Genomic DNA, 24,692 nt, shown 5'->3' with positions numbered 1-24,692 from the left:
TCATTTTAAGTTTTCTGTATACATGTAAGGATGTTTTGTAATAGCCTATGGCTAAACAAATAAGCTCTACTCCATGCTGAATAGCAAACTATCTATGACACCCCTAGTTTTAAAAAGCAAGTTTGCCACTTTCTGTACAGGACTGCTGTTCAAGAAACCCAAGCATAATGTCCCCGTAGGAACACACAGTTATTTAATCCTGGCTTTCGCAAACCCAGTGCTGAGTCAGTGAAAAATAACATTGGACATTTTCTCCTATTTTTCAGAAAATAATTATTTTCCCTGATTCTAAATAGGATTTTTGTATTGGCTAATGACCATCAGAAACCCCTGCTGAATGGCATAGATAAGAATACTACTCATAATGCTGATTATTTGCTGAAGAATGTAGCTTGCTAAGGTTCCAAGTTTTTTAGGGGACAATTCTTGGGTTGAATTGAAATTAGCATGGCCTGCATATTTAGTTTACTTTGTCAAATTATTGATTATATTGCTTTTATAATCTGGAGCAAACTTTACCATCCTCTCACCATTTGTCTGGCCCATTGTCTATTGCTTTTACATAGGTTGTCAACTAACTGACAAGTCTCATAGATTCTGAAGTAGCAAATGTATAATACTAATTGACTATACACAGATTTTATTCTAATTTATTCCTAGGGATCCACAGTTTTGGAGGGCAGTGATAGGTATGCATCATCTTTTCAAACATCATTCTCATACTATAAAGAGCCGGGTTAGGACTATCATTCTCCATGCTGAGTTCAACAGGATGACCTTTCAAAAAGACATTGCCTTATTTAAACTACTCAGCTCTATCAAATTCAATACATTTATTCAGCCCATCTGCTTACCTGATGGTCCTCTTCTTATGACCACGGAGATTCCCTGTTACATAACTGGATGGGGAAATACAAAAGAGAAAGGTAAATCTTTACTTGTTATTCTTTAAACTAGTCTGTTGTTAAAAATAAGATTAAATTCAGCAATTTCAGAAAGCATCTTTATTGTCAGTATATTCCAGTGGTGGAACCAGGGGGAAAATATTAAAGGGTGGGAGATGGGGTACAGAACTGTGTCCCACACATTAGGCTTCTGACAGAGAAATAAATGTATGAACATTACCACTCTCACTCTAAGAATATTTATTTTCTCTAATGGATAAATTGAAAGAAAGCATTTGTGCATATGAACTGTAGAAGTTCAGTGTTGGTAATAGTTTTGCAGAATGTTCACAACAGTCTTAGTTTCTGTTTAAATATTTTTTTTATTTTTTGCATATACACATACACAGAGAGAGAGACACACTCGTTTAGAAGTCTTAGTTCTCTGATGTCAGAATGGTTTCAACCTATCCACATAAGACTCAAGCTTATATAAGCATTATATTAAACTTATATAAGCATAATTATATCATCAAGATTATATTAAAGTGACCCTCAAGGAAAGTAAATCGATTTTTCAAATTCTCAACATGGTCCCATCTGTGGATACTTACCGTATTTTTCGCTCCATAAGACGCACCTGACCATAAGACGCACCTAGTTTTTAGAGGTGGAAAACAATAAAAAATATATTCTGAATCAAATGGTGTACTAAACGATTTAATAAGCTACCGGTACATTAGAATAATATTTCAACCATGTAAAGTGAACAGCAGTCAACAGTGGCATTAAGAACCATCATCACTGTCATTAACAAATGAAGAGAGACTTTAAGGTTCGAGTACTCTTCTAGTCTTCTGTGAACCCCAAGAACTCATCATTGCTAGAGTCAGAATTTATTTGTAGCACTAAGGCACTTTTCTTACGTGCCAAGGGGGGAATCAGGAAATAGAACCTGAAGAAACTTTGGCACTTGTTTTTGCTGTCAAGTCGCAGTCGACTTATGGCGACCCCGTCAGGTTTCCAAGGCGAGAGATGTTCAAAGGTGGTTTGCCATTGCCTGCCTCTGCGCAGAGACCCTGGACATAACGTACCTGGGCCCATTGGCAGCTTCCACTCAACTTGCACCACTTTGCCAAGTGGCTACCAGACACAACTTTATGACTTTTGCAACTTGGCCAGATTTTTCCCAGGGAAAGGCTGCCAGTGGGAGGGGAAGCAGAGAGCCAGCATGGTGTAGCAGTTAGCATATCAGACTAAGACCTGGGAGATTCAGATTCAAATCCATACTCTGCCAAGGAAGCTTACTGGGTGACCTTGGGCCAGTTACTCTATCTTAACTTAATCATCATCACAGGGTTGTTGTTAGGATAAAATGGAGGAGAGGAGAATGATGTAAGTTATTTGGGGTTCCCGTTGGGAGGAAAGGTGAAGTATAAATGAAGTAAAGGAGAAAAGTCCTGACCTGGATAACCCAGGCTAGCTCGATCTCATCAGATCATGGAAGCTAAGCAGGATCAGCCCTGGTCAGTACTTGGATGAGAGACAACCAAGGAAGTACAGGGTTCCTATGCCGAGGCAGGTGATGGCAGACCACCTTTGAATGTCTCTTGCCTTGAACAACCTATGGGATCACCATAAGTTGGCTACAACTTGACAGCACATTCCACCAGGAGCAGAGAAAGAAGCAGCAATGAGGGAAGCGGATACAGGGGGAAATGAAGTTACTCCTGCAAGTGCTTGTGGGTTCCACTTGTAATCTCGAATGTTTTTAGCCATATTTACAATTATATTATTATGGTACTTCTAGTAATGATGAGAGTGCGTATTATTGATTTTTCTCTTAAGAGGTTAAATCATCTCCCATATAGTCCCTCAGTAATCCTGTAAAACTGACTGTATTTGTGAACTACAGATGGGGCTGATAGTGGTTTGCTTAAAGCAAACTAGTGAGCTCATGGATGAGCAAAGATTTGAGGCATTTTCTGGCCCATAGCTGAAGCTCTTATGAGATGTTCAGTCACACTAAAACATTACTTGGATCCCACGGAGAATTTCTGTGCACCGAAGGGTGTGCCCCCTCACAGGTTCTCCCCTTGCCCCATAATGTTCCTTCAAGTGCCCTGTCACAAAGGCAACAACATTTCCTACATTTTGGAGCTGCAGGGGGAAGCCCCACTCCATGAACAGAAATCATTTGGAAATCTCCTGTGGATCCAAGCCCATGTTATGAGCAGAACCATACACACATGACAGCCAAACCTAAAGTTCCAGTACTTTAACCTTTTGCTCAGTAAGCAAAACCACTCAGTTCAGGTTCATCAATACTTGTGAGGGCCTGGTATTCTTTGTTTCCCTTCCCCACTTTGTTCTTTGCCTATCTCTTTGAACTCGTAAAAGCAGTTCACACCTCCCCGCAACCCGGCGCCTCTGCTGTCTTGCCCAGGTGCCCTCCCCTGCCGCGCTTCCTGTGAGCACTCCCTCAGGCCGAGTCCGGCCTTGAAGATCTGATAGCCCTAGCAGCCTCGCTGGGACCCGTTTGATGTTTTGTATTGCACCAATCTATCTTGTAACTTCCCATAACATCTGTGTGAACCCCAGTGCCCTGGAATAGATATATTTTGTAACCCGGCTATGCCAATTCACTTGCAACTTTGAATCCGTGTCTGTCTCATCTGTCTGAAGCCTTCAATAAATCTATTGTTTCTGCTTTCAAGCCTGAGCAGTGATTTTACGAAGTTAGCCCAGGGAGTTGGGAACTCTCACATTAAGTTGCAAGTCTCTGCCTTGTCGCTCTGCAGCTGTACCTTAAGGGACTGTTATGCCAGGCGACGGGGATCCCTCTTCTCCCCCGGGTACACCGGAGAAACCCGAGGTCCCGGAGAAACCGGACCCTAAGGAGGAGGATGTCAGGTGGAAGGTGCCCGGTGCCCCACACCCGGGACCGGACTTGGGTACGAAGCCCAAGAACACCTTTAACTCCTGGCTGGACTCTCCTAAGGGCTGGTCGCTTTCCCGGACTGAGGCGAAGCATCGCCGGCTGGGGTTGTCCGGTACGGGACTCGTGGACGACCCCGCACGTAGGGAAGTCCTGATGGACGAGGAACGGAGACAATGGCAGGAGGAACGCCAAGCCATGCTGGAGCGGATGGATGCCATGCAAACCGTGATGGGTGAGATGGCAGCCGCCATGGACGCACTGAAGGTACGGCCTCCCCCCGGCAACGCTCCGGATGGAACACCGGCGACTCCTCCCGCTCCTCCCAGCGCTCCGGCCCGCCGTGACCTGAAGATCACGTATGATGGGTCGGGAGATCAGTTAACTTTCTTTATGGTCCAAGTGGATATTTTTATGAGGGAACAGGCCCGGACCTTCACCTCGGAAGAATCCCAGGTCCAGTATGTGGCCTCCCTCCTGCAAGGCGAAGCGGCCGCGTGGATGGTGTTACAGTACGAACTCCGCTCTCCTGTGCTGCGGAATCTGGATGAGTTTATGGTCGCGCTCCGCAACAGATTCGAAGACCCGAACCTGGGGGAGCGGGCTAAGGCCACTCTGATGCAACTGCGCCAAGGGACTAAGTCGGTGGCGCAGTATGCGAGCGAATTCCAGTCTCTGTCGAGCAGAATTCTGGACTGGAGCGAAGCTACCCGGGTACAGTGCTTCAGAGAGGGGCTAAACCCGGACCTGCAACATTGGGCCTTCATGCAAGGCAACCCCCCGGACGTCGAGGGCTGGGTGCGTCACGCTGCCGACATCGAAAATCGGAAACAACTCTTAACCCTGTCCAGACAACGCACCGGCCACGACGCTAAGCCAAAAGGGGACAGACCGGGTGGTATCAAGGATTCCCGTACCCCGGGGGTCCCCTCGACGGCCGAACGCCGCAAGCGTTTTGAAACCCGGGTGTGCTTGGTGTGCGGTGGCAAGGGCCATTTTGCCTCGCAATGCCCTTCCCGTTCCGGACGCCCAGCTACCCCTCGCCCAGCCCCGGCCGAACCGGAGAAGACCCCGACGGAAGGCCAACCTCGACGCCGCAGCGGCGCTCCCGGACGCCGGGGCGCACCCACCGCCCTACATGCGAGCGCCCAAGAGGACGCCTCCATCTCCTCTGGTCCATCGGGACCGCGGATTACAAATGCAGCTTTTGACTCGGCCGAGTCACGGATTACAACTACCACATCCCCTTCATCCAGTGAGGAGGAAGAGTGGGAGATACCGGCAAAAAACGCCGTCGGTCTGCTGTAAGGGGGGCTCCTCAGCAGACCGCTCCAGTTGTTGTGCAAGGAGCTCCACCGATGGTAAGCGCCCAAGAGGACAATGTGTATATTCGGGCACACCTCTCGCTGCCCAAGGGGGGTCCAGTCTTAGAATTTCCCGCCTTGGTAGACTCCGGGTGCGCCCGCACTTTGATTAGCGAGGAAGCCGCCAAAAAGTTAGGCGTCCGGCGCAAGCTACTCCCAGGTCCCCTCCGCTTTTCCCAGATGGACGGTAGCGACTTTAAGAAGGGACCTGTCACTCACCGTACCGCTGCGGTGATTATGGCTGTGGGGGAACATTGGGAACGCTTGTATTTTACTATTGCCCCCATAGTTGCCCCCATAGTTTTGGGGATGAATTGGTTACAGGGGCATAATCCCTCAATCGACTGGGTCAAGCGAACCCTCACGTTCCCGGAGGACCCTTGCGGGGCGCACGACAAGGACCGAGTGCTTTGCACCCCGGCCGCCGCATTGGTGGGAACCCCCCCCAAGTCACCCCTCCACCCCGCCTTCCCGCGGAATATTCCCAGTTCGCGGATGTATTTGATGTGAGGGAATGTGACAAATTGCCCCCACACCGGGACACTGATTGTGCTATTGAAATTGTGGGGGAAGGCAAGTTGTCCAAAGGGAAGGTTTACCCCATGAGCCCCAACGAAAAGGCGGTGCTGCGGGACTATCTGGACACCAACCTGGCGAGGGGCTTCATTCGCCCCTCCAAAGCCCCGTACTCCGCCCCCGCCTTCTTCGTTAAGAAAAAAACGGGGGACTTAAGACTGTGCATTGACTTTCGTAGACTGAACGCAGTCATCCAGTCTAACGCTTACCCCCTCCCTCTCATTCCAGACCTTCTTGCGCAACTAAAAGAGGGCCGAATCTTCACTAAACTGGATTTGGTAGAAGCCTACCACCGCATCCGCATTAAGGAGGGGGACGAACCCAAGACGGCCTTTTCCAGCTGTTTTGGAATGTTTGAGTACCTTGTTATGCCTTTCGGACTTTCGGGGCCCCCGAGTGTTTTTATGCAATTAATCAATGAGGTTTTGCATGATTTGTTGTTTCGGGGGGTGGTGGTATTTCTAGATGACATTCTCATTTATTCTGAAACCATGGAGGAACACGTTAGGTTAGTTCGCGAGGTCCTCCAACGCTTGCGGGAACACAATGTGAGGGTCTCTGTCTTTGTGTCTCTGCTTTCCATCACCTGCTGTGTTATCAGTGAACTCGTAAAAGCAGTTCACACCTTCTGGTCTCAGGCGCCAGGCCTGATGGCCCATGTATCTTCCCCCCCCCCCCGCTGTTCTTCCTGCCAGTACTCCCTCAGGCCGATGCGGCCTTGGAAGTGTGATAGCCGCCCAGACTTCCTGGGATCTGTCTGATGTTTTGTATTATGCCAAGCTTGTAACTTCCCATAACAATAAGTGTGAACCCCAGTGCCCCAGTGCCCTGGAGTCAATATATTCTGTAAACCCGTATAGCCCCTCACTTGCAACTTTCTACCTGTGCCTGTCTCATCTCCTGAAGGCTTCAATAAATCGATTGTTTCTGTATCAACGTCTGAGCAACTGATTTGGAGAAGCAAACTCAGAGAGGGGGATCTCTCACATTAAGTTGCAAGTCCTTGCCTCTCGGACTGCAGCTGTACCGCTTTGGACAGAATGTCAGCCGACGAGGACACCACCCCTAACCCCGATGCCCCCAAGCAACCGGACGAGCCGGAGAAGCCGGACCCTAAAGAGGAGGGAGCCAAGCCAAAGAAACCGAAGGGTCGCGCCCCCGACCAAGATCGGGACGGACGTCCCCGGGGGCTCACTTATTGGCTGGACTCTCCCAAGGGCTGGTCGCTCTCGCGGACTGCGGCGAAGGATCGCCGGTTGGCCTTCCCCAGCACGGGACTCGAAGGGGACCCGGCCCGCAAAGAGGCCCTCATGGAGGAAGAACGAAAACAGTGGCAGGAAGACCGCCGGGCTATGCAGGAGCAGATGGAGATCATGCAACGCGTAATGGGTGAGATGGCCACGACCCTAGATGCGCTGAAATTGCAACCTCCAGCCGGTGCTCCCCCAGACGGGGCGCCAGTAGTTCCGCCCGCAACCCCTGCCCCCCCGGCCCGTCGGGACCTGAAAGTCACGTATGACGGGTCGGGAGACCAGTTGACCTTTTTTATGGTCCAAGTAGACATTTTTATGCGGGAACAAGGCCGAACCTTCGTTTCTGAGGAGTCCCGGGTGCAGTACGTGGCTTCCTTACTGCAAGGGGAGGCGGCTGCCTGGATGGTGTTGCAGTATGAACTCCGCTCGCCGGTGCTGCGAACCCTGGACGAGTTCATGGTAGCACTCCGAAACCGTTTTGAGGACCCGACTCTAGGTGAGCGGGCTAAAGCCTCCCTGATGCAACTGCGCCAAGGGACTAAGTCGGTGGCGCAGTATGCAAGTGAGTTCCAGTCACTGGCTAGCCGAATTCTGGACTGGAGTGAGGCTACCTTGGTACAATGTTTCAGGGAGGGTCTCAACCCAGACCTCCAACATTGGGCCTTCATGCAAGGGAACCCCCCGGATGTGGAAGGTTGGGTTCGCCATGCTGCTGACATCGAGAATCGCAAACAACTCCTGAACTTGTCCAAGCAACGGATTGGGCGAGACCCCAGGCCCCGGGGTGACCGTGGCCGGGAACTCCGGCAAGGGGGTGGCGGGGTCCTCTCGGCCGCGGAACGCCGCAAGCGGTTCGAGGCCGGCGTCTGCCTGATCTGCGGGGGAAAGGGTCACTTTGCATCGCAATGCCCCTCTCGCTCAGGCCGTCCGACCCCTCCCCGCCAAACCCAGGCCGAGCCGACGAAACCGGCCGCCGACAGCCAGCCTCGCCGCAGAAGTGGACCACTGAGCCGGCGCTCCGGCGCACCCTCCGCTCTCCACGCACGTCCCCAGGATGGGGCATCCGACTCTACGGTCCCATCGGGGTCCCGGATTACAAATACCGTCTTTGATTCGGACGGCTCCCCGGAGGCCACTACCCCGTCCCCCTCTTCCAGCGAGGAGGAAGAGTGGGAACAGCCGGCAAAAAACGCCGTCGGTCTGCTGTAGAGGGGGCTCCGCAGCAGACCGTCCCTATCGTTGTGCAAGGAGCTCCACCGATGGTAAGCGCCCAAGAGGACAATGTATTTGTGCGTGTCCATCTGTCCCTACCCAAAGGGGGTCCCCCGTTAGAGGTCCCCGCGTTGGTCGACTCGGGGTGTGCCCGCACCATGATAAATGAGGAAACTGCCAAGAAGTTGGGTGTCCGGCGCAAGCGGCTTCCGGGACCCCTCCGTTTTTCCCAAATGGACGGGAGTGACTTTAAACGGGGCCCGGTGACCCACAGAACTGCAGCCGTGATTATGTCCGTGGGGGAACATTGGGAACGGTTGTATTTCACTATCGCCCCTATTGTAACCCCTGTGGTGTTAGGGATGAACTGGTTAAGGGGGCACAATCCCTCCATTGATTGGGTTAAACGGGTGCTTTCCTTCCCCGAAAACCCCTGTGGGTTGCATGACAAGGAACGGGTACTCAGGACTCCAGCCGCCGCACTGGTAGGGTCCCCCGCCCCAGTCTCTCCTCAATTACCCTCTGAGTACTCGCAATTTACTGATGTTTTTGATGTTAGAGAGTGCGACGAACTGCCTCCCCACAGAGAAACGGACTGTGCCATCGAGATTGTAGGGGAAGGCAAACTGTCTAAGGGAAAGGTTTACCCCATGAGCCCTAGTGAAAAGACAGTGTTGCGAGACTATCTGGATGTCAATCTGGCGAGGGGTTTCATACGCCCCTCCAAGGCTCCTTATTCAGCCCCAGCTTTCTTTGTAAAGAAAAAGACGGGAGATTTAAGACTGTGTATTGACTTTCGCAGACTGAACGCAGTCACCCAGTCTAATGCTTACCCCCTCCCTCTTATTCCTGACCTGCTAGCACAATTAAAGGAGGGCCGAATCTTCACCAAACTGGACTTGGTAGAAGCCTACCACCGCATTCGCATCAAAGAAGGAGATGAACCCAAAACGGCCTTTTCCAGTTGTTTTGGGATGTTTGAGTACCTAGTCATGCCGTTCGGACTTTCGGGGGCTCCGAGTGTCTTTATGCAATTAATTAATGAGGTTTTGCATGATTTACTGTTTCGGGGGGTGGTGGTATTTCTCGATGACATCCTTATTTACTCTGAAACCATGGAAGACCATGTGCGCCTAGTGCGAGAGGTGCTCCAGCGGCTGCGGGAGCACAAACTGTATGCTAAGGTGTCCAAATGTGAATTCCACCAACCCTCCATTACATTTCTGGGGTATGTGATCTCCCACCAAGGGTTGGAAATGGACCCCGCCAAGGTCCAGGCAGTGCGGGACTGGGAACCCCCCACTACCCGCCGCCAACTTCAGCAGTTTTTGGGGTTTGCCAATTTTTACCGGAACTTCATTCCTAACTTTGCCCAAGTTGCGCTTCCCCTCACTGCCCTGTTGCGTACCAAGGACAAGGGGGCTAGCGCCGCGCTTCCCTCAGCCCGTTTGCAATGGTCCCCCCAGTGCCAGCTAGCTTTTGAACGTTTGAAGCTACTTTTTTCATCCGAACCCGTTTTGGCTCACCCAGATTGCACCAAGCCTTTTGTGGTGCAAGTGGATGCCTCGGATGTAGCCATGGGCGGGGCCCTATTGCAGAGGGATGAGGGGGGACGGTTGAGACCATGCGCCTACTTCTCCAAGAAGTTTTCCCAGTCTGAAATCAACTGGGCCATTTGGGAGAAGGAGGCAGCAGCGGTCAAACATGCCCTTACCATATGGCGACACTTCTTGGAAGGGGCCGAACTGCCATTCGAAGTGTGTACCGATCACAAGAATCTTGAGGCCCTCAAGGGGGCTAGAAAACTCAATGCCAAACAGGTTCGGTGGGCCCAATTTTTCGCTAAGTTCCGGTTCACTCTCAGACATGTCCCTGGCAAAGAAAATGCCCTAGCCGACGCTTTGTCACGACTTCCCCAGTATCGCAACGATTTCGATCGCCCAGTCGACTCCCTGTTCACTCCCGAGCAGCGAGGGGAAGTTCCTAGCTTAGCCGTCACCACCCGGTCCCAAGCCCGACCACCGGAGACCCCCCCTACACTCAAAGGCATCCCGGAAGCCTTCCAACAGCGACTCCGGGACGCCTCCTTGCAGGAGGAGGAGCATCATCTCCTCCCCACTGGTCTGGAACGTACCAACACTTGGTGGGTGCAAGGGGGGAAACTGTACGTCCCCTCCTCTCTTCGCAAGGAAGTATTGGGACTTGTACATGGTGCCAGGCTAGCGGGTCATTTTGGTTTCATAAAAACGCTTCACCTGGTTCGAAGACAATTCTGGTGGCCCGGTATGAGATCTGATGTAGAGTTGTATGTGCGCAGCTGCCCCACCTGCGCCACAGCCAAGAAACGGATGGGAAAACCCCCAGGGCTTCTCAAACCGCTTGAGAGCCCCTCCCGTCCCTGGGAAGTCATCGCCATGGATTTTATCACCGACCTACCTCCGAGTCGGGGAAAAACGGTTCTTTGGGTTATCACAGACCTCTTTTCCAAACAGGTTCACTTCGTTCCATGTGCAGGCCTTCCTTCAGCCCAGGGCTTAGCTAAACTGTTCATCACACACGTCCTCAGGCTACACTCGATCCCGAGGAAGGTCCTCTCCGACCGGGGGGTCCAGTTTGTTGCCAAATTCTGGCGGGCCTTCCTAAAGTTAATGGGAGTGGAAGAGCAGGGCCTTTCTTCCGCCTATCACCCCCAAACGGATGGTCAGACAGAACGAGTAAATGCGGTGGTAGAATGTTATTTGCGTTGCTATGTAAATTTCCACCAGGACGACTGGGTCGACCTGCTGCCATTTGCCGAATATGCGTATAACAATGCGCCTCATTCCTCTACCGGCTTTAGTCCCTTCCAAGTTATATACGGGACGGATTTCGGCCCTTTCGGTTCTGCCCCCGTCTCGCCAGAGCTCCAGTCTACCCCTGACCTTCAGGAGTGGATTCAGGTGGTTAAATCCACCTGGCCATGGTTGCTCAAAAATCTGGAAAGGGCAAAAAGCAAGTACAAGGAACAAGCAGACAAACACCGGTCTCCGGGATGGGAACTCAAGGTGGGGGAGCAAGTCTATCTGTCCACCAAAAACCTCCGCTCTCTTCGCCCCTGCAAAAAACTGAGCGACCGTTATGTGGGACCTTTCCCCATTACCAGAGTAATCAACGAGGTTACTGTGGAACTGGACCTCCCAAAAACTCTGAAAGGAGTCCATCCAGTCTTTCATATAAGCCTCCTCAAACCCTATGTGGCAGCCCCCCAGTTCCACCCCCCTCCCGCACACGAGATTCCTACCGTAGTAGGAGGGGACACCCATTTGGAAATATCCAAGGTTTTAGACTCCAAATGGAAGAAAGGGAACCTGTTTTACTTTGTTCGCTGGAAAAACCTTGGCTCCGCTCATGACGAATGGGTGGCCGCACCCCACATGGCGGCTCCTCGCTTAGTCCGGGAATTCCACCTTGCTTATCCCGATAAGCCTCGTCCTCTCGGGGACCCCGGGGGGGGGCCTTAAGGGGGGCAGAATGTGAGGGTCTCTGTCTTTGTGTCTCTGCTTTCCATCACCTGCTGTGTTATCAGTGAACTCGTAAAAGCAGTTCACACCTTCTGGTCTCAGGCGCCAGGCCTGATGGCCCATGTATCTTCCCCCCCCCCCGCTGTTCTTCCTGCCAGTACTCCCTCAGGCCGATGCGGCCTTGGAAGTGTGATAGCCGCCCAGACTTCCTGGGATCTGTCTGATGTTTTGTATTATGCCAAGCTTGTAACTTCCCATAACAATAAGTGTGAACCCCAGTGCCCCAGTGCCCTGGAGTCAATATATTCTGTAAACCCGTATAGCCCCTCACTTGCAACTTTCTACCTGTGCCTGTCTCATCTCCTGAAGGCTTCAATAAATCGATTGTTTCTGTATCAACGTCTGAGCAACTGATTTGGAGAAGCAAACTCAGAGAGGGGGATCTCTCACACACAAGCTGTATGCCAAAGTATCCAAATGCGAATTTCACCAGCCCTCCATCACCTTCCTGGGTTATGTAATTTCCCACCAGGGCTTGGAAATGGACCCCGAAAAGGTTCAAGCCGTGCGGGATTGGGAACCCCCCACCACCCGCCGCCACCTACAACAGTTCTTGGGGTTCGCCAATTTCTACCGCAACTTCATCCCCAATTTCGCGCAGGTGGCCCTCCCCCTCACTTCCCTTTTGCGTACCAAGGGAAAGGGAGCGAGCGCCGCTCTACCCTCGGCCCGTTTGCAGTGGTCTCCTCCCTGTCAGCAGGCGTTTGACGAGCTTAAATTGCTTTTTTCGTCAGAGCCGGTTTTAGCCCACCCGGACTGCACCAAGCCTTTCGTGGTTCAGGTGGACGCCTCCGACGTGGCCATGGGGGGGGGGCTCTACTGCAAAGGGACGGGGAAGGGAAGTTGCGGCCCTGCGCCTACTTCTCCAAAAAATTCTCCCAATCGGAAATCAATTGGGCTATTTGGGAGAAGGAGGCGGCAGCGGTAAAACATGCCCTCACCATCTGGAGGCATTTCTTGGAGGGGGCCGAATTTCCGTTTGAGGTGTGTACCGATCACAAGAATTTGGAGGCCCTCAAAGGGGCTAGGAAACTCAACGCCAAACAAATTCGGTGGGCCCAGTTTTTTGCCAAATTCCGCTTCACCCTCAAACATGTCCCAGGAAAAGAAAATGCCCTGGCGGATGCCCTGTCCCGACTTCCCCAGTACCGCAATGATTTTGACCGCCCCGTGGACTCCCTTTTCACCCCAGAACAACGAGGGGAGATCCCGGGACTCGCTGTCACTACCCGGTCGCAAGCCCGTCTGCCAGAGAATCCCATGCTCAAGGGTATCCCGGAGGCCTTTCAGCAAAGGCTCCGGGACGCGTCCCGGCAGGAGATGGAGCAGCAGATTCTCCCTACGGGCATGGAGCAAAGAGACTCCTGGTGGGTACAGGGAGGAAAACTCTACGTCCCAACTGCTCTCCGCAAGGAAGTTCTGGGACTGGTCCACGGGGCCAAACTGGCAGGTCATTTTGGTTTTGTCAAAACACTGCACCTGGTGAGAAGACAATTTTGGTGGCCAGGTATGAGAGCCGATGTAGAATTGTACGTGCGCAGCTGCCCCACCTGCGCTACGGCCAAGAAAAGAATGGGAAAACCTCCTGGACTGTTAAAACCCCTGGAGAGTCCCACCCGACCCTGGGAGGTGATTGCTATGGACTTTATCACCGACCTACCTCCCAGCCGGGGTAAAACGGTTCTATGGGTTATCACGGACCTTTTCTCCAAACAGGTCCACTTCGTTCCATGCGCCGGACTCCCCTCGGCCCAGGGATTGGCTAAGTTGTTTGTCACTCATGTCTTCAGACTACACTCGGTCCCTAGGAAGGTCCTCTCCGACAGGGGGGTCCAGTTTGTCGCCAAATTCTGGCGAGCCTTCCTAAAGTTGATGGGGGTGGAAGAGCAGGGTCTCTCCTCGGCTTACCACCCTCAGACCGATGGTCAAACGGAACGGGTAAATGCAGTGGTCGAGTGTTACCTCCGTTGTTATGTCAATTACCACCAAGACGATTGGGTGGATCTGCTGCCGTTTGCTGAATACGCCTATAACAATGCCCCCCACTCCTCCACAGGTTTCAGTCCTTTCCGCGTAGTGTACGGAACGGAATTTGGTCCTTTTGGTTCCGCTCCCGTCACCCCTGAGCCCGAAACAATCCCCGAGGTCCAGGAGTGGGCACAAGTAGTCCAGTCTACCTGGCCTTGGTTGCTCAAAAATCTCGAACGTGCCAAAAGCAAGTACAAGGAACAAGCCGACAAACATCGGTCCCGGGGCTGGGAACTCAAGGTGGGGGGGCAGGTCTATCTCTCCACTAAGAACCTGCGCTCCCTCCGACCCTGCAAAAAGCTCAACGATCGATATGTGGGCCCTTTTCCCATTACCTGGGTGATCAATGAAGTCACTGTGGAACTCGAACTCCCAAAGACCCTTAGGGGCGTCCATCCCGTCTTTCATATAAGCCTCCTCAAACCGTACGTTGCTGCCCCCCAGTTCCACCCCCCTCCGAAGCCTGAGGTTCCTACGGTTGTGGGGGGGGACACCCATCTGGAAGTGTCTAAAGTGTTGGATTCCAAATGGAAAAAGGGGAAATTGTTCTATTTTGTCTGGTGGAAACATCTGGGACCTGCACACGATGAATGGGTGGCAGCCCCACACATGGCGGCCCCCCGCCTGGTACAAGATTTCCACACCGCCTATCCCGATAAGCCCCGTCCTCCTGACCTATCAAAGAGATAGGCAAAGAACAAAGTGGGGAAGGGAAACAAAGAATACCAGGCCCTCACAATACTATTTAATTTTTATCCAACCCTTTGTTGCTTTTGATGGCTTGGCTTGCATTTACTGGTGCCATAAAGTTGAATTAACACATGATCCTACAGCAGGTTGTTAGAGCCAGAATTTCCACTTCATAGCACACACCTTTATTTACTTAAATATTTCTACCACCTTTGCAAAAATATCTCAAGGCAGCTATGAAAAGTTTCTACGTTTAAAAAATCAACATTACAAAAAAGAGAGAAATGTTTGAAACATTCCAATAATCCAGTCTAAAATGAATCACTTTATAAAAAAGAGATGCCCCCTGCCTCCCTGAATTTATTCCTAGTATTTACAGCCCATTCCTTACCTTTCGGTAAGGACGACGTGGGGACGACGTGGCCGAGGCCCCACCATGGCGCCTCCAAACCCGTTTCCTGGCTGCCAAAAGGCTTTAAGAAGTCTTTCACCGGCTTTTAAAATTTTAAATGGGGCATTGTGTCCCATTGAGAACAGCGATGCTACACCTGCAAAAAAGCAGTCACAGCAATGCCGTTCTCCCTGCTGGCATGGGCTGAAAGGGGACAGGAATCTGCCTACTGGCAGCTCCACCCCCTCTCACGCCCCAGGAATGCTCCCCAGGATGCTGGCAGAATGCCCAGATGGCGTCCCTGGGTGGCATTGCCATGGCAGCACCAGGAGACTGGCGTCCGGGCCTCCCAGCTGGCATCCGGCCCATCCTGGGTGGGGCAAGTAATGCTGATGCCAACTCAGGAGACTTTTGTCCTTGGAGGTCAGGAATAAGCTATTAGAAGCCCATCTTTCTTCCAGCAAATAGGACCCGGGGCAGGTAACAAGAATGTAAAAAATCTGAACCACCAAAAGGTGTTGCTGGGCTGAGAGGCAAAATGGAATTGCCACATGTGTTCATACTGGGGGAGACAGTCCTTCAAGGATGACAGCATCTGGTTATGAAAGACTTTAAATGTAAGCACCAGCACCTTACATTGGACCTGGAAACAAATTAACTAAGGAAAAGATTGTAAAATGGAAATAATAAGCTTCCTTTGCCTACTCCCTGATAACTCCCTGATAACAAACAGCTGGCTACATTCTGTACCAATTACGGGTTCTGAATAATCTCCAAGGGCAGCCCCACAGAAACAGTAGTCATCAACATTCCTCCCCTCCCCATCTTTCAAACACTCACAGACTGAGTGGGTAGTTACCTCAATAAAGGGTTGTAGACTCCTGTTTGTCTCTTATAAAGGGTGGGGAAGGGGTGAGAGCCACAGACACATGGTGGGATTGGAATGCTACAGAATCTCTCTCACAAGGGGGGGGGATGAGGCTATAAGGAAAGTTCCTCATTGTCAGTGGCTTGGAAGGCAGCCTCTTCAATTATTTGACCTTTCAGACACAACAGATAGGCAGACAGGCTACAATTCAGAAAATACTCTCAATATCTAAAAAGTGCCTTTCATTAATGAAAACACAGGATGTAGCAACAGGAGTCAACTAAACATACAGGCTACTTGCTTCTGGGGCAAACCCCTCCTCCACTGGCACCACCTATGGTAAACTCATGAGAGCCATTTCATATATTGCAGGGGGGGGGGACTAAAGAAAGAGCAATAGGGAGCTCCTGCCAGTCATAGCTCTCCGAGTTGTGTGGCACCATTCCATGCACAGTTGGGCTTGAGCTTGGTTGCAAATGGAATTCACTAAGCTTTGGAATGACTCTTAGAGCTTATTTTGCAGCTTATTTGATTTCTCCAGCGTGGGATGGAATGTGTACTAGCTCAAGAGTTGTCAGTACCCAGAATTTTTGCATATTGGCCTGGATACTGGAGAATGTTAAAAACAGACATAATTTCAACAGTGTTTTGTGTTTTCATTTCAGGGTCACCAAGAGCTATATTACAAGAAGCTCAAGTAAACATTATTTCACAAGATAAATGTAATAGCCTGGACTGGTATGCAGGGGCAATATATGAAGATATGCTTTGTGCTGGCTTTGAAGGTGGTGGTGTTGACTCTTGCCAGGTAAAATGGTGACGATTCTATTTTAAAACATATTGCTAAAACATCCTGTCATGTATATGCTATACCAACAAGTCTTAAACTTTAGCAACCTAAGGACCCCTGTTTAGGTTAACAGTTTTTTACAGCCTCTGAAGTCTCCCACTCCTCTCAGTAGCACACACTACACACCAGATAGCCACTTTTCAAAGCATGTGTAGCAAGCTGAATATGCCCCATGCAGGCTTCTATCCTCTCATGTCCTCAAAAAAGTACAGTGAAACCATTATCAGCTACATTTCATAACAGCAAGTTTAAGGGGGAAATGTTTTTATTATCAATACTTGGTCTACAAGGTCAGATCTCAGTCCACAGCTGTTTCTATAGGGCCACAACCAAAAAGACCCTGACCCAAGTTATAGTCTTTTTCACCTCTTGACTGGAAGGAAGACAACAAAAAAGCACAGGAGACAGCAAAAAACGTTATTGTTTAATAATTTGTAGGTAGACTCCAGATGAACAGGGCCAGGAAGGGGCCTGGAAGTTGCTCACAGAAATTGAAAACGACCAGCATCACATAAAATTTGAACTGCTAGTATTCAGTTGAAAACTACAATTCACTGTTATTGTCTATGGACGGTGCATGGATTAACTAGAGAGTGAAAACCAATTCAGTTTTTTACCACAAGTAACTGTGATGACTATGTTAGGGCAGTACCTTCTTGTTACAACTCAGCTTATTAGAGTTCCTAGGGCTGATGTGCTGGTTTCTCACCAACCAAATCAGCATGTTTCCTGGCTAGTGCTCTAAAAGCTAGATGATTGTGGGTGGTGGTAGCTCTATGAGTACCTATCCTTCAAAAGAGGGGAAAGCTGATTCCATCCTCTTCCTCTGAGATGGAGATTCATACACACACACACCCAATTTCTAAAAAACCTTACAAAGGTCTCATACAAGTTTAGGGATCTCTGGACCCAGGTTTGAGAAACACTGTATAAGTGTTGAGTTATCCAGTAACTTGCCATGATGCCAAATTGAGTTATCCAGTAACATATCACAATACCAAAATAGTTGGTAGACTGGAATACTGGCTGCATCCTTTATTAGGATTATATTGTATTATTAGCAAAACTTTGAACAGGATGTGCAAAATTCGGCCATTGCATGGGAATTAGTTAGGCACTTCATGTGATAAAAAGATTTCACAGTGAAATCAACCTATGTTCATATTTATAATACAGATTTCATGGAATATGTAAACAATTGAGCACCTGTATGGCAATTGATGTTGAAAACCTACAATGCTTATTTCAATACCTTTTTTGCCTAAAAGACATTAACTTTCACCTCCCAGCACCTTTGCTCATGTCAAGAAGCCTTAACGAAAATGACAAGTAAAGCAAATTGCTTACCTGCAACTGTTGATCTTTGACTGGTCATCCACATTCATACTGATGGGCTTTGTGTCTGTGCTGAACCATAGTTTAGAAACCTCCACAGCTTTTAGGCATGAAAACTTCCTATTTGGTGATACAGTTAGGACTGTACATGCCCAGAGGGGAAGAGTTGTTCCTTCCTACTCAGTTTCTTTCAGCTAAAATATATATCACAGTAAGTTAAAGGCACCTGCTACAGGACCTGCTACAGGTCACCTGCACATAAATCTATAGAACAATACTAATTCTATAGAAGTCTATGGAACAATATAGAAGAGCAACATGTTTTAACTTCTTCACGGTCTCTGTACATCACAGTTATGGTATAGACTCGCAAGCTGATGTACCTGAATGTGGGTACAAGGTGCTTTACAAAAACAGGGAGTTGAGGACTTCTTTCCCAGAAGTTGCATTGCTTCTGAACCAGATATCTAGGCCATGATGCCTCACAAAGGTGGAAGTCTGGGCCAAGGAGGCTGCTCTACATAGTTTCAGAAGGGGGTTTCTTTACTGAAGACTGAAGAATTAGCCACAGCTCTGGTGGAATGAGGTCTTGAGTTTCTGTGGAAGTTGCTTGTCAGCCTGTAAGGTAGGATATAAATATTTTAAATAAATAAATAGCTCACAGCACATAGGCAGCCAGTGGTTTGAAGGATTTGTCCATGGGTTGGGGGAGGATAAACTGCAGGTCCCATGCAGGCATCGATGGTTGGACAGAATAATGAAGACGAACATGGTCCCTGAAGAACTATTTCCCTAGAGGTTGGGTGAACAGTTAATGTTCTGCTATCAGAGGTCAAGATGTAGCTGCCAGATTCACCTTGAGACCACTAAGTACAAGCTATCTGGATGGAGAATTCTGCTACAGTGTTGTGACAGAAGATCCAGTACCCTAAGCAAGGTACTGAGATAATTGCAGAATCTTTGTAAACCACAACTAGTGTTGCCAGTAAGGTGTGATCAGATGTAAATCATGCCATCCTTTATTACCTTCCTTAGGACCTTCGTTACAAGATTAGGGGAGAAGGCATAGAACAGACACAATCACCTTTGGAGAAAGGTGTCTTCCAGGGACCTGCCCTGAGGTAGCAAAGATGTCTATCTCCAACAGACCCCATTGGTGTAACACTTAAGTTCAGATACGTGTCATTGATTGCTCGCTTGTGTGCCACTGAGCCCTTATGACTTGCATCCCCTTGAGTGTTCTTTTAGTTTGTGACCTGAATGACAATGACATAAGGCTGTACTTGATGCATCTCATCTACAGGCAGCTGGTAAGGCTATTCAGTGCTAGATGCTGTTCTTCCCTGTCTATTAATGTAATACACAGTTGATGCATTGTCAGTGACCATCTGTGCCATTCTGCCTTGAAATCTGGGGAAGGCATGAAGTGACTTGAATAAACCTTTACGGTTGATGTGGAACTTCTTCTATTGAGATGACCAGAGTTAGCTGCATGTCTATTTTGCAGTGGGTGCCCCAAACCCAAAGGATCAGGGTCTTCTCATGGTCAGATATGGTGTAAGTGGTATAAATGGGACACTCCAGTCTAAACGATATTAAGAAGTGCTCCACCAATGGAACTGTAGCACCTTTTGTACATAAAGGGTGTGTCTTTAGGATCCATTGCTGGGTGGAAAAGAGGTAGGAACCAAAGTTGCAGAGGCGTTATCCAAAGCTTAGTGAAACAAACCACAAAGATAGCTCCAATGAGGCTCAGGACATAGCTATAAAATAAGTATGCCAGCCCAGTCATAGAGTCCAGAAGCACCTTTATGAATTTCAGGGTTCTGGTAGAATAGGAAGCGACTTCTTTCAGTTCACTTGAAGGCCCACTGAGGCTAAGATATGATAGTTCTCCCATTGAAAAGGAAGGTGCTGGCAAAAGCCAGCTGTCAATATAAGGAAAGACACCAAAGACATGGTGCAACCACTGCCATGTACTTAGTGAAAACCCTCACAGGAGAGGCTGAAGAGCAACACTTTGTACATATTGGCTGACTCCCACAGCAAAGCAGAGAAAGCAGTAATGTTGTGACAGAATCGAGATGTGGAACTAGGTGCCCTTAGGTCGATAGATACAAACGAGGCTTCTGATGCCAGGAGGAGCAGGATGGATGCTAGAGTCACCAATCAGAACCTCTTGCTCATTAACACTCCCGGCAGCAAAGTGGAATGAAGATCTGTCTTTCTTTGGGATGATGAAGTATATGGAGAAGAACCCTATGCCCCTTTGGAAATGTGACACTTTTTGTGTCACCTCTTTCTGTGAAGGGAATTGTTGGGAGAGGTAGACACAAACATTCTGGATAGGGAAAATGGTATATACCATCACCTAATGGTCTGATGATACGGCCTCCCAGACTGAAAAGTGTTAATGCAATTGGAGAACAAGAGATGGGGAGAAGTCATAAATCCACAATGCCCTGCATGAACCCTTGGACTGACTATCAGGAAAAAAAATCTAGAGGAGGAAGAGAAAAGACTTCAGTGTTCAAAAAAAGGGCCTTCTAAATGAACATTCTGATGGAGCATGACAAGGTCTGACTTCTGAGGGTCATATTCCAGAAGTGCCACTTCTGTTGTTTAAGAGAAAAAGCAGACATGAACCTTTTTCCCAAAGAGGCTCTCCTTTTCAAAGAGCAAATCTTCAATCTGAGACCTAGGCTCTTTTTGCAGCAAAGCGGAACTGACCCCAGGCTTGAAGATAGATGGTAATGGCAGCAGCCATGGCCTTTGCTGCACAATCAGTGACATGTTTAAAGTTTACTAAATATTGTCTGGATAAACATAAAGCTTTTCTCCAAATACTACCACGGTTCATTTCATGGCCACTAGAGGCTGGTCAAAAATGAGGGAAATCTCCCAATAAAGTGATGGCACCTTGTCATGCAGGCAAGGTAGTTAGACACTTTTAGAGATAAATCAGCAGATGTATACAAACTCTCCTCACAATTGGACAAGACCTTTTGACTTCTTCACCTTGGCTGGAGATTGAGACTCTTCCTTGTGGTCTTTTGAAGTGCATGAGGGCAGAGTCTAGATCGTTGAGATGCCTCTTGTAGTGGATGGAAAGAAACGAGCAGGAAGGTCCAACTCTTCCCCTCTGGGTATGCACTGTCCAAACTGTATTTTCACGGCAGCAGGTTTTTACACCTAAAAGCTATCTCTAGAAGTCTGTGAACAGTAAGCAGGCTCAATAGACCATTAGCGTAGTACACAGAGAATATGAAAAGATAAAGATCACCTGCAAGCACTGGGTCATTACTGACACACGGGGTGACTTCACATCACAACGTTTACTAGGCAGACTGTGTTTATGGGGTGGTTTGCCATTGCCTTCCCCAGTTGTCTACACTTCACCCCCATCAAGCTGTGTACTCATTTTACCGACCTCAGAAGGATGGTAGACTGAGTCAACCTTGAGCCGGCTACCTGAAACCAACTTCCATCAAGATCAAACTCAGGTTGTGAGCAGAGCTTTTGACTGCAGCACTGCAGCTTACCTCTCTGCGCCCGGGGCTCCTAGAGAATATGAAGCAGTAAATTTCTTTCTTTCCAGGCAACTGGAAAATAAAGGATGAGGGGGAATTGTGATAGCTGACAACACCTGTGTACATAATGTGTTGCTATGATAGCTAGTATTAGACGCTACAGCATGATACTCAGAATTGTTTTGGAAAGCTTAATGAGATTGAGGAGTTTCTAGAATATCCATAATAAAATTACAGGCAATACAATCCAACCAAAGCAACCTTAATACATCCAAGCAGTTAGATTCATGTGACATAGCAATAAATATTTTGACAATTAGTAAGAGGCATAACAAATTGGATCACAATCCCATGTATCCTAGAACTTCAGAATATGTTGAATTTTCATATTCTAGGGAGACAGCGGGGGACCACTGATGTGCTATTTCCCAGACAAAACCAAGTATTATCTGATAGGAGTCACCAGCTTTGGCCTGGGCTGTGGTAAACCAAAATTTCCAGGTATCTATATACGTACAGCTACTTATAGAAGTTGGATAAATTCACAAACTATTTTACATGACAAAACCACCACTGTGAGCATTCCATGTGTTCTGATCTTTTTGAGTGTGGGTTGGGCAACTTTGCTTATTGTTCTATGAAGAGGCAAACTCTCCATTATACTCAAATGACCTTAGATGGCTTTTTAAACTTACTACTTCTTTTCTGTTAGCATAATTATTTTTGAACAACCATTGTACTTCACAATTATTGGCTAGATCCTATAGTTGAATAAGTGGGAGGTGTTTTTGATAGCTGATATTCCCACACCCTTCCCTTCTCGCAACTCCCATAAAGGCATAGAACCCTCCTTTCTTGAATGTGAACAGAGCCCTTGCTTCACTGTAGTTCATCCACCACGTTTGCTGTTGGTACAAGGGTAAGGTGGAATTTCACTCCGTTCACCTGCCTGACTCCAGCCCCTTGTACACAGTGGGTTTTTAGTGTGTGTGTGTATATATGTATATATGGACAATATATATATATTGTCCATGGCAGTCCATGACCCCAGCAATACTTTTTCAGGCATCATAGAATGCCTTCCATTGGTGCAACGGGATCCAGCCTATTTACCAAAATTTATGCCTAGTAGATTCATACTCATAATTCAATCTATAACCTAAAAATGTAAACTTAAAGAGTCCTTGTTTAGTTACATATATATGTTTGATAGGCTATAAATGGCATGATGACAACTACACTATTTTGAATAGTCTAAAGATTTGTCATATTTTAAAATATGCAATGAAAACAGTTTGCTAGCATAATTCATTCTTTAACATAAAAAGATTGATAATTTATAAAATTCAAACTATCCATATCAAAGATGTAGAAGTCTATATTCAAATGTATAGTGATGTGTATGTCAGGTGGAAAAAACTGCCATGTTATCTACAGTGTTTTACGAATAAAAACTATTTTGCAGTTGAATACAGATATCGTATGTAAAATTCCTATGTAATATTTCTTCATTCCAAACTGATTGTGAGGATCTATATGAATTTACGTTATTTTTTGAGTCATTAGACCTGCAAACATTTACCAACAAGCACTCCCAGTGTCTGAAGAATTGGAGTATTAAGTATTAGAAAGTTTTATCTTAATTGCTCCATCTGCTGGTCTTTTTATAACAAAACAAATGCAGTTTGTCGGTACAGGTACAGTACTTAATTTTTTAAAAATCCTGATGAAGGTTAAAACAAAATGAAGTATGTGGTCTCCCAGTATTTTTAAGACCGAACAAATTCTAAGTCAACATCTTTTTGATGAGAAATAACACCAACACCACAATGCCTTCACAGTCTGAATGAATGAGTCTGAAATTGTATTTTGGATTCTTTATTACTGAGGTCGAAAAGTGCAACCACTTTTCATTTTATTTTAAAATATTTACAAATCTTTAAGCTAAGCTGCTAACTTTGAAGACAGATCCCTGGTAACTAGGGTTACATTGCCTATGTTCTGACTCAGTTTTATAACTGCCACATGGATAAAAATGGTAAATAGCACAAATATTTCTCTTGTTAAAAATGACTGCAAAAGAAACAGACGCTTGTATAATACTTCTGTGATGATACACCCATCTATGGTTCACCTTTTCAAAATGTTACTCATGTCAACAAGCATCAACCAGTTTAATGCATTTTCTCAGAAAAATAAAACAAAAAAACTTCTATTCTTTCTCTGAAATCACATAATTGTTTTAATGCTCTCAATTATTTAGAAATTATTAATTTTCCTTGAGACAATGGCAAAATTTTAAGGTGTCAACAGATTTGTGGGTCAAGAGAAACAAAATACACACAGCTACAAGATCTATTCAGATTTTTACACCATATCTTAAACATTTCAGACCTGAAGTTGGGATTCTCAATGAAAACTCATTCACAGAAAATTAACAAATATGCAGTAGTGGTTACAAGATTACACCACGGTGAAATACTCATTTTACAGAGTAAAACTGATTGGTTGTGATGATGCGGAGGAAGATGTACGCCCATCAAACATTCTGTTTGCTGTAGAACACCCCATCCACTTCCACCCAAATTATATCAGAAACCATTTTTAAAACATTTTCAAAAGAAGCTTATAATAGACTGCAGTAAGAAACACTAAACACATCCACAAGCTTTCCCATGAGCCTGTTACTTGTATCAGTTATGGCCCATTTTCTTACTGGGTTTATACCCACCAATGCCTCACCAATTTACAGTACTGTTTTGAACACAGCGGTTTTTATAAAGTCCTTGAGAGGGTTCGGGTTTTTAACTAAAATATGACTATTACATAATTATAATAGTTCAATAGAATAGAATTTTCTGTAGAATGAGGTACCATGATAATCTCAAAATTGCCCAGTATTTCTGAAATAGGCTTATACTACTATAACAAGTGTACATACCCTTGGCTTCACCATCTTCTGTACTTAATATCAACACTTCAGAGGGCACTACTGGAATGCTTCAGTCTTAACTACGGTACGGCTCCATTTGTTGATTTAATGCTTACTGGGTACTCAAGAATTAAATTTATATCAAAAATCTTTTAACATTCTTTGAAAAGAAAGAAAGCAGAATGATGCATATTACAATCCCTGACAGCATCTTTATAGTGAATTCAAAAACATGTGCAATTATTTACGAACGGTACTTATTTTCTCAAAAATATTCTTGA

The 24,692-nt window shown here is 47.4% G+C and overlaps 1 protein-coding gene across 1 annotated transcript in view; it reads left to right on the top strand.

Annotated features, from left to right (window-relative positions):
- Window positions 1-22,120, top strand: part of TMPRSS12 (transmembrane serine protease 12) — a 30,724-nt gene extending 8,604 nt beyond the window's left edge. Inside the window, exons 3-5 of the mRNA XM_056848963.1 lie at window positions 661-926; window positions 16,430-16,572; window positions 21,875-22,120. Coding sequence (XP_056704941.1) covers window positions 661-926; window positions 16,430-16,572; window positions 21,875-22,120 — 655 coding nt within the window. The remainder of the gene's footprint in view (window positions 1-660; window positions 927-16,429; window positions 16,573-21,874) is intronic.
- Window positions 22,121-24,692: the final 2,572 nt, after the last annotated feature.

Source organism: Euleptes europaea, chromosome 1 (assembly GCF_029931775.1).
Source record: "Euleptes europaea isolate rEulEur1 chromosome 1, rEulEur1.hap1, whole genome shotgun sequence".
In the NCBI taxonomy this organism is placed as follows: Eukaryota; Metazoa; Chordata; class Lepidosauria; order Squamata; family Sphaerodactylidae; genus Euleptes; species Euleptes europaea.
Note: the sequence above shows the minus strand (reverse complement) of the source record. Positions and strands in the feature narration are given on the sequence as shown.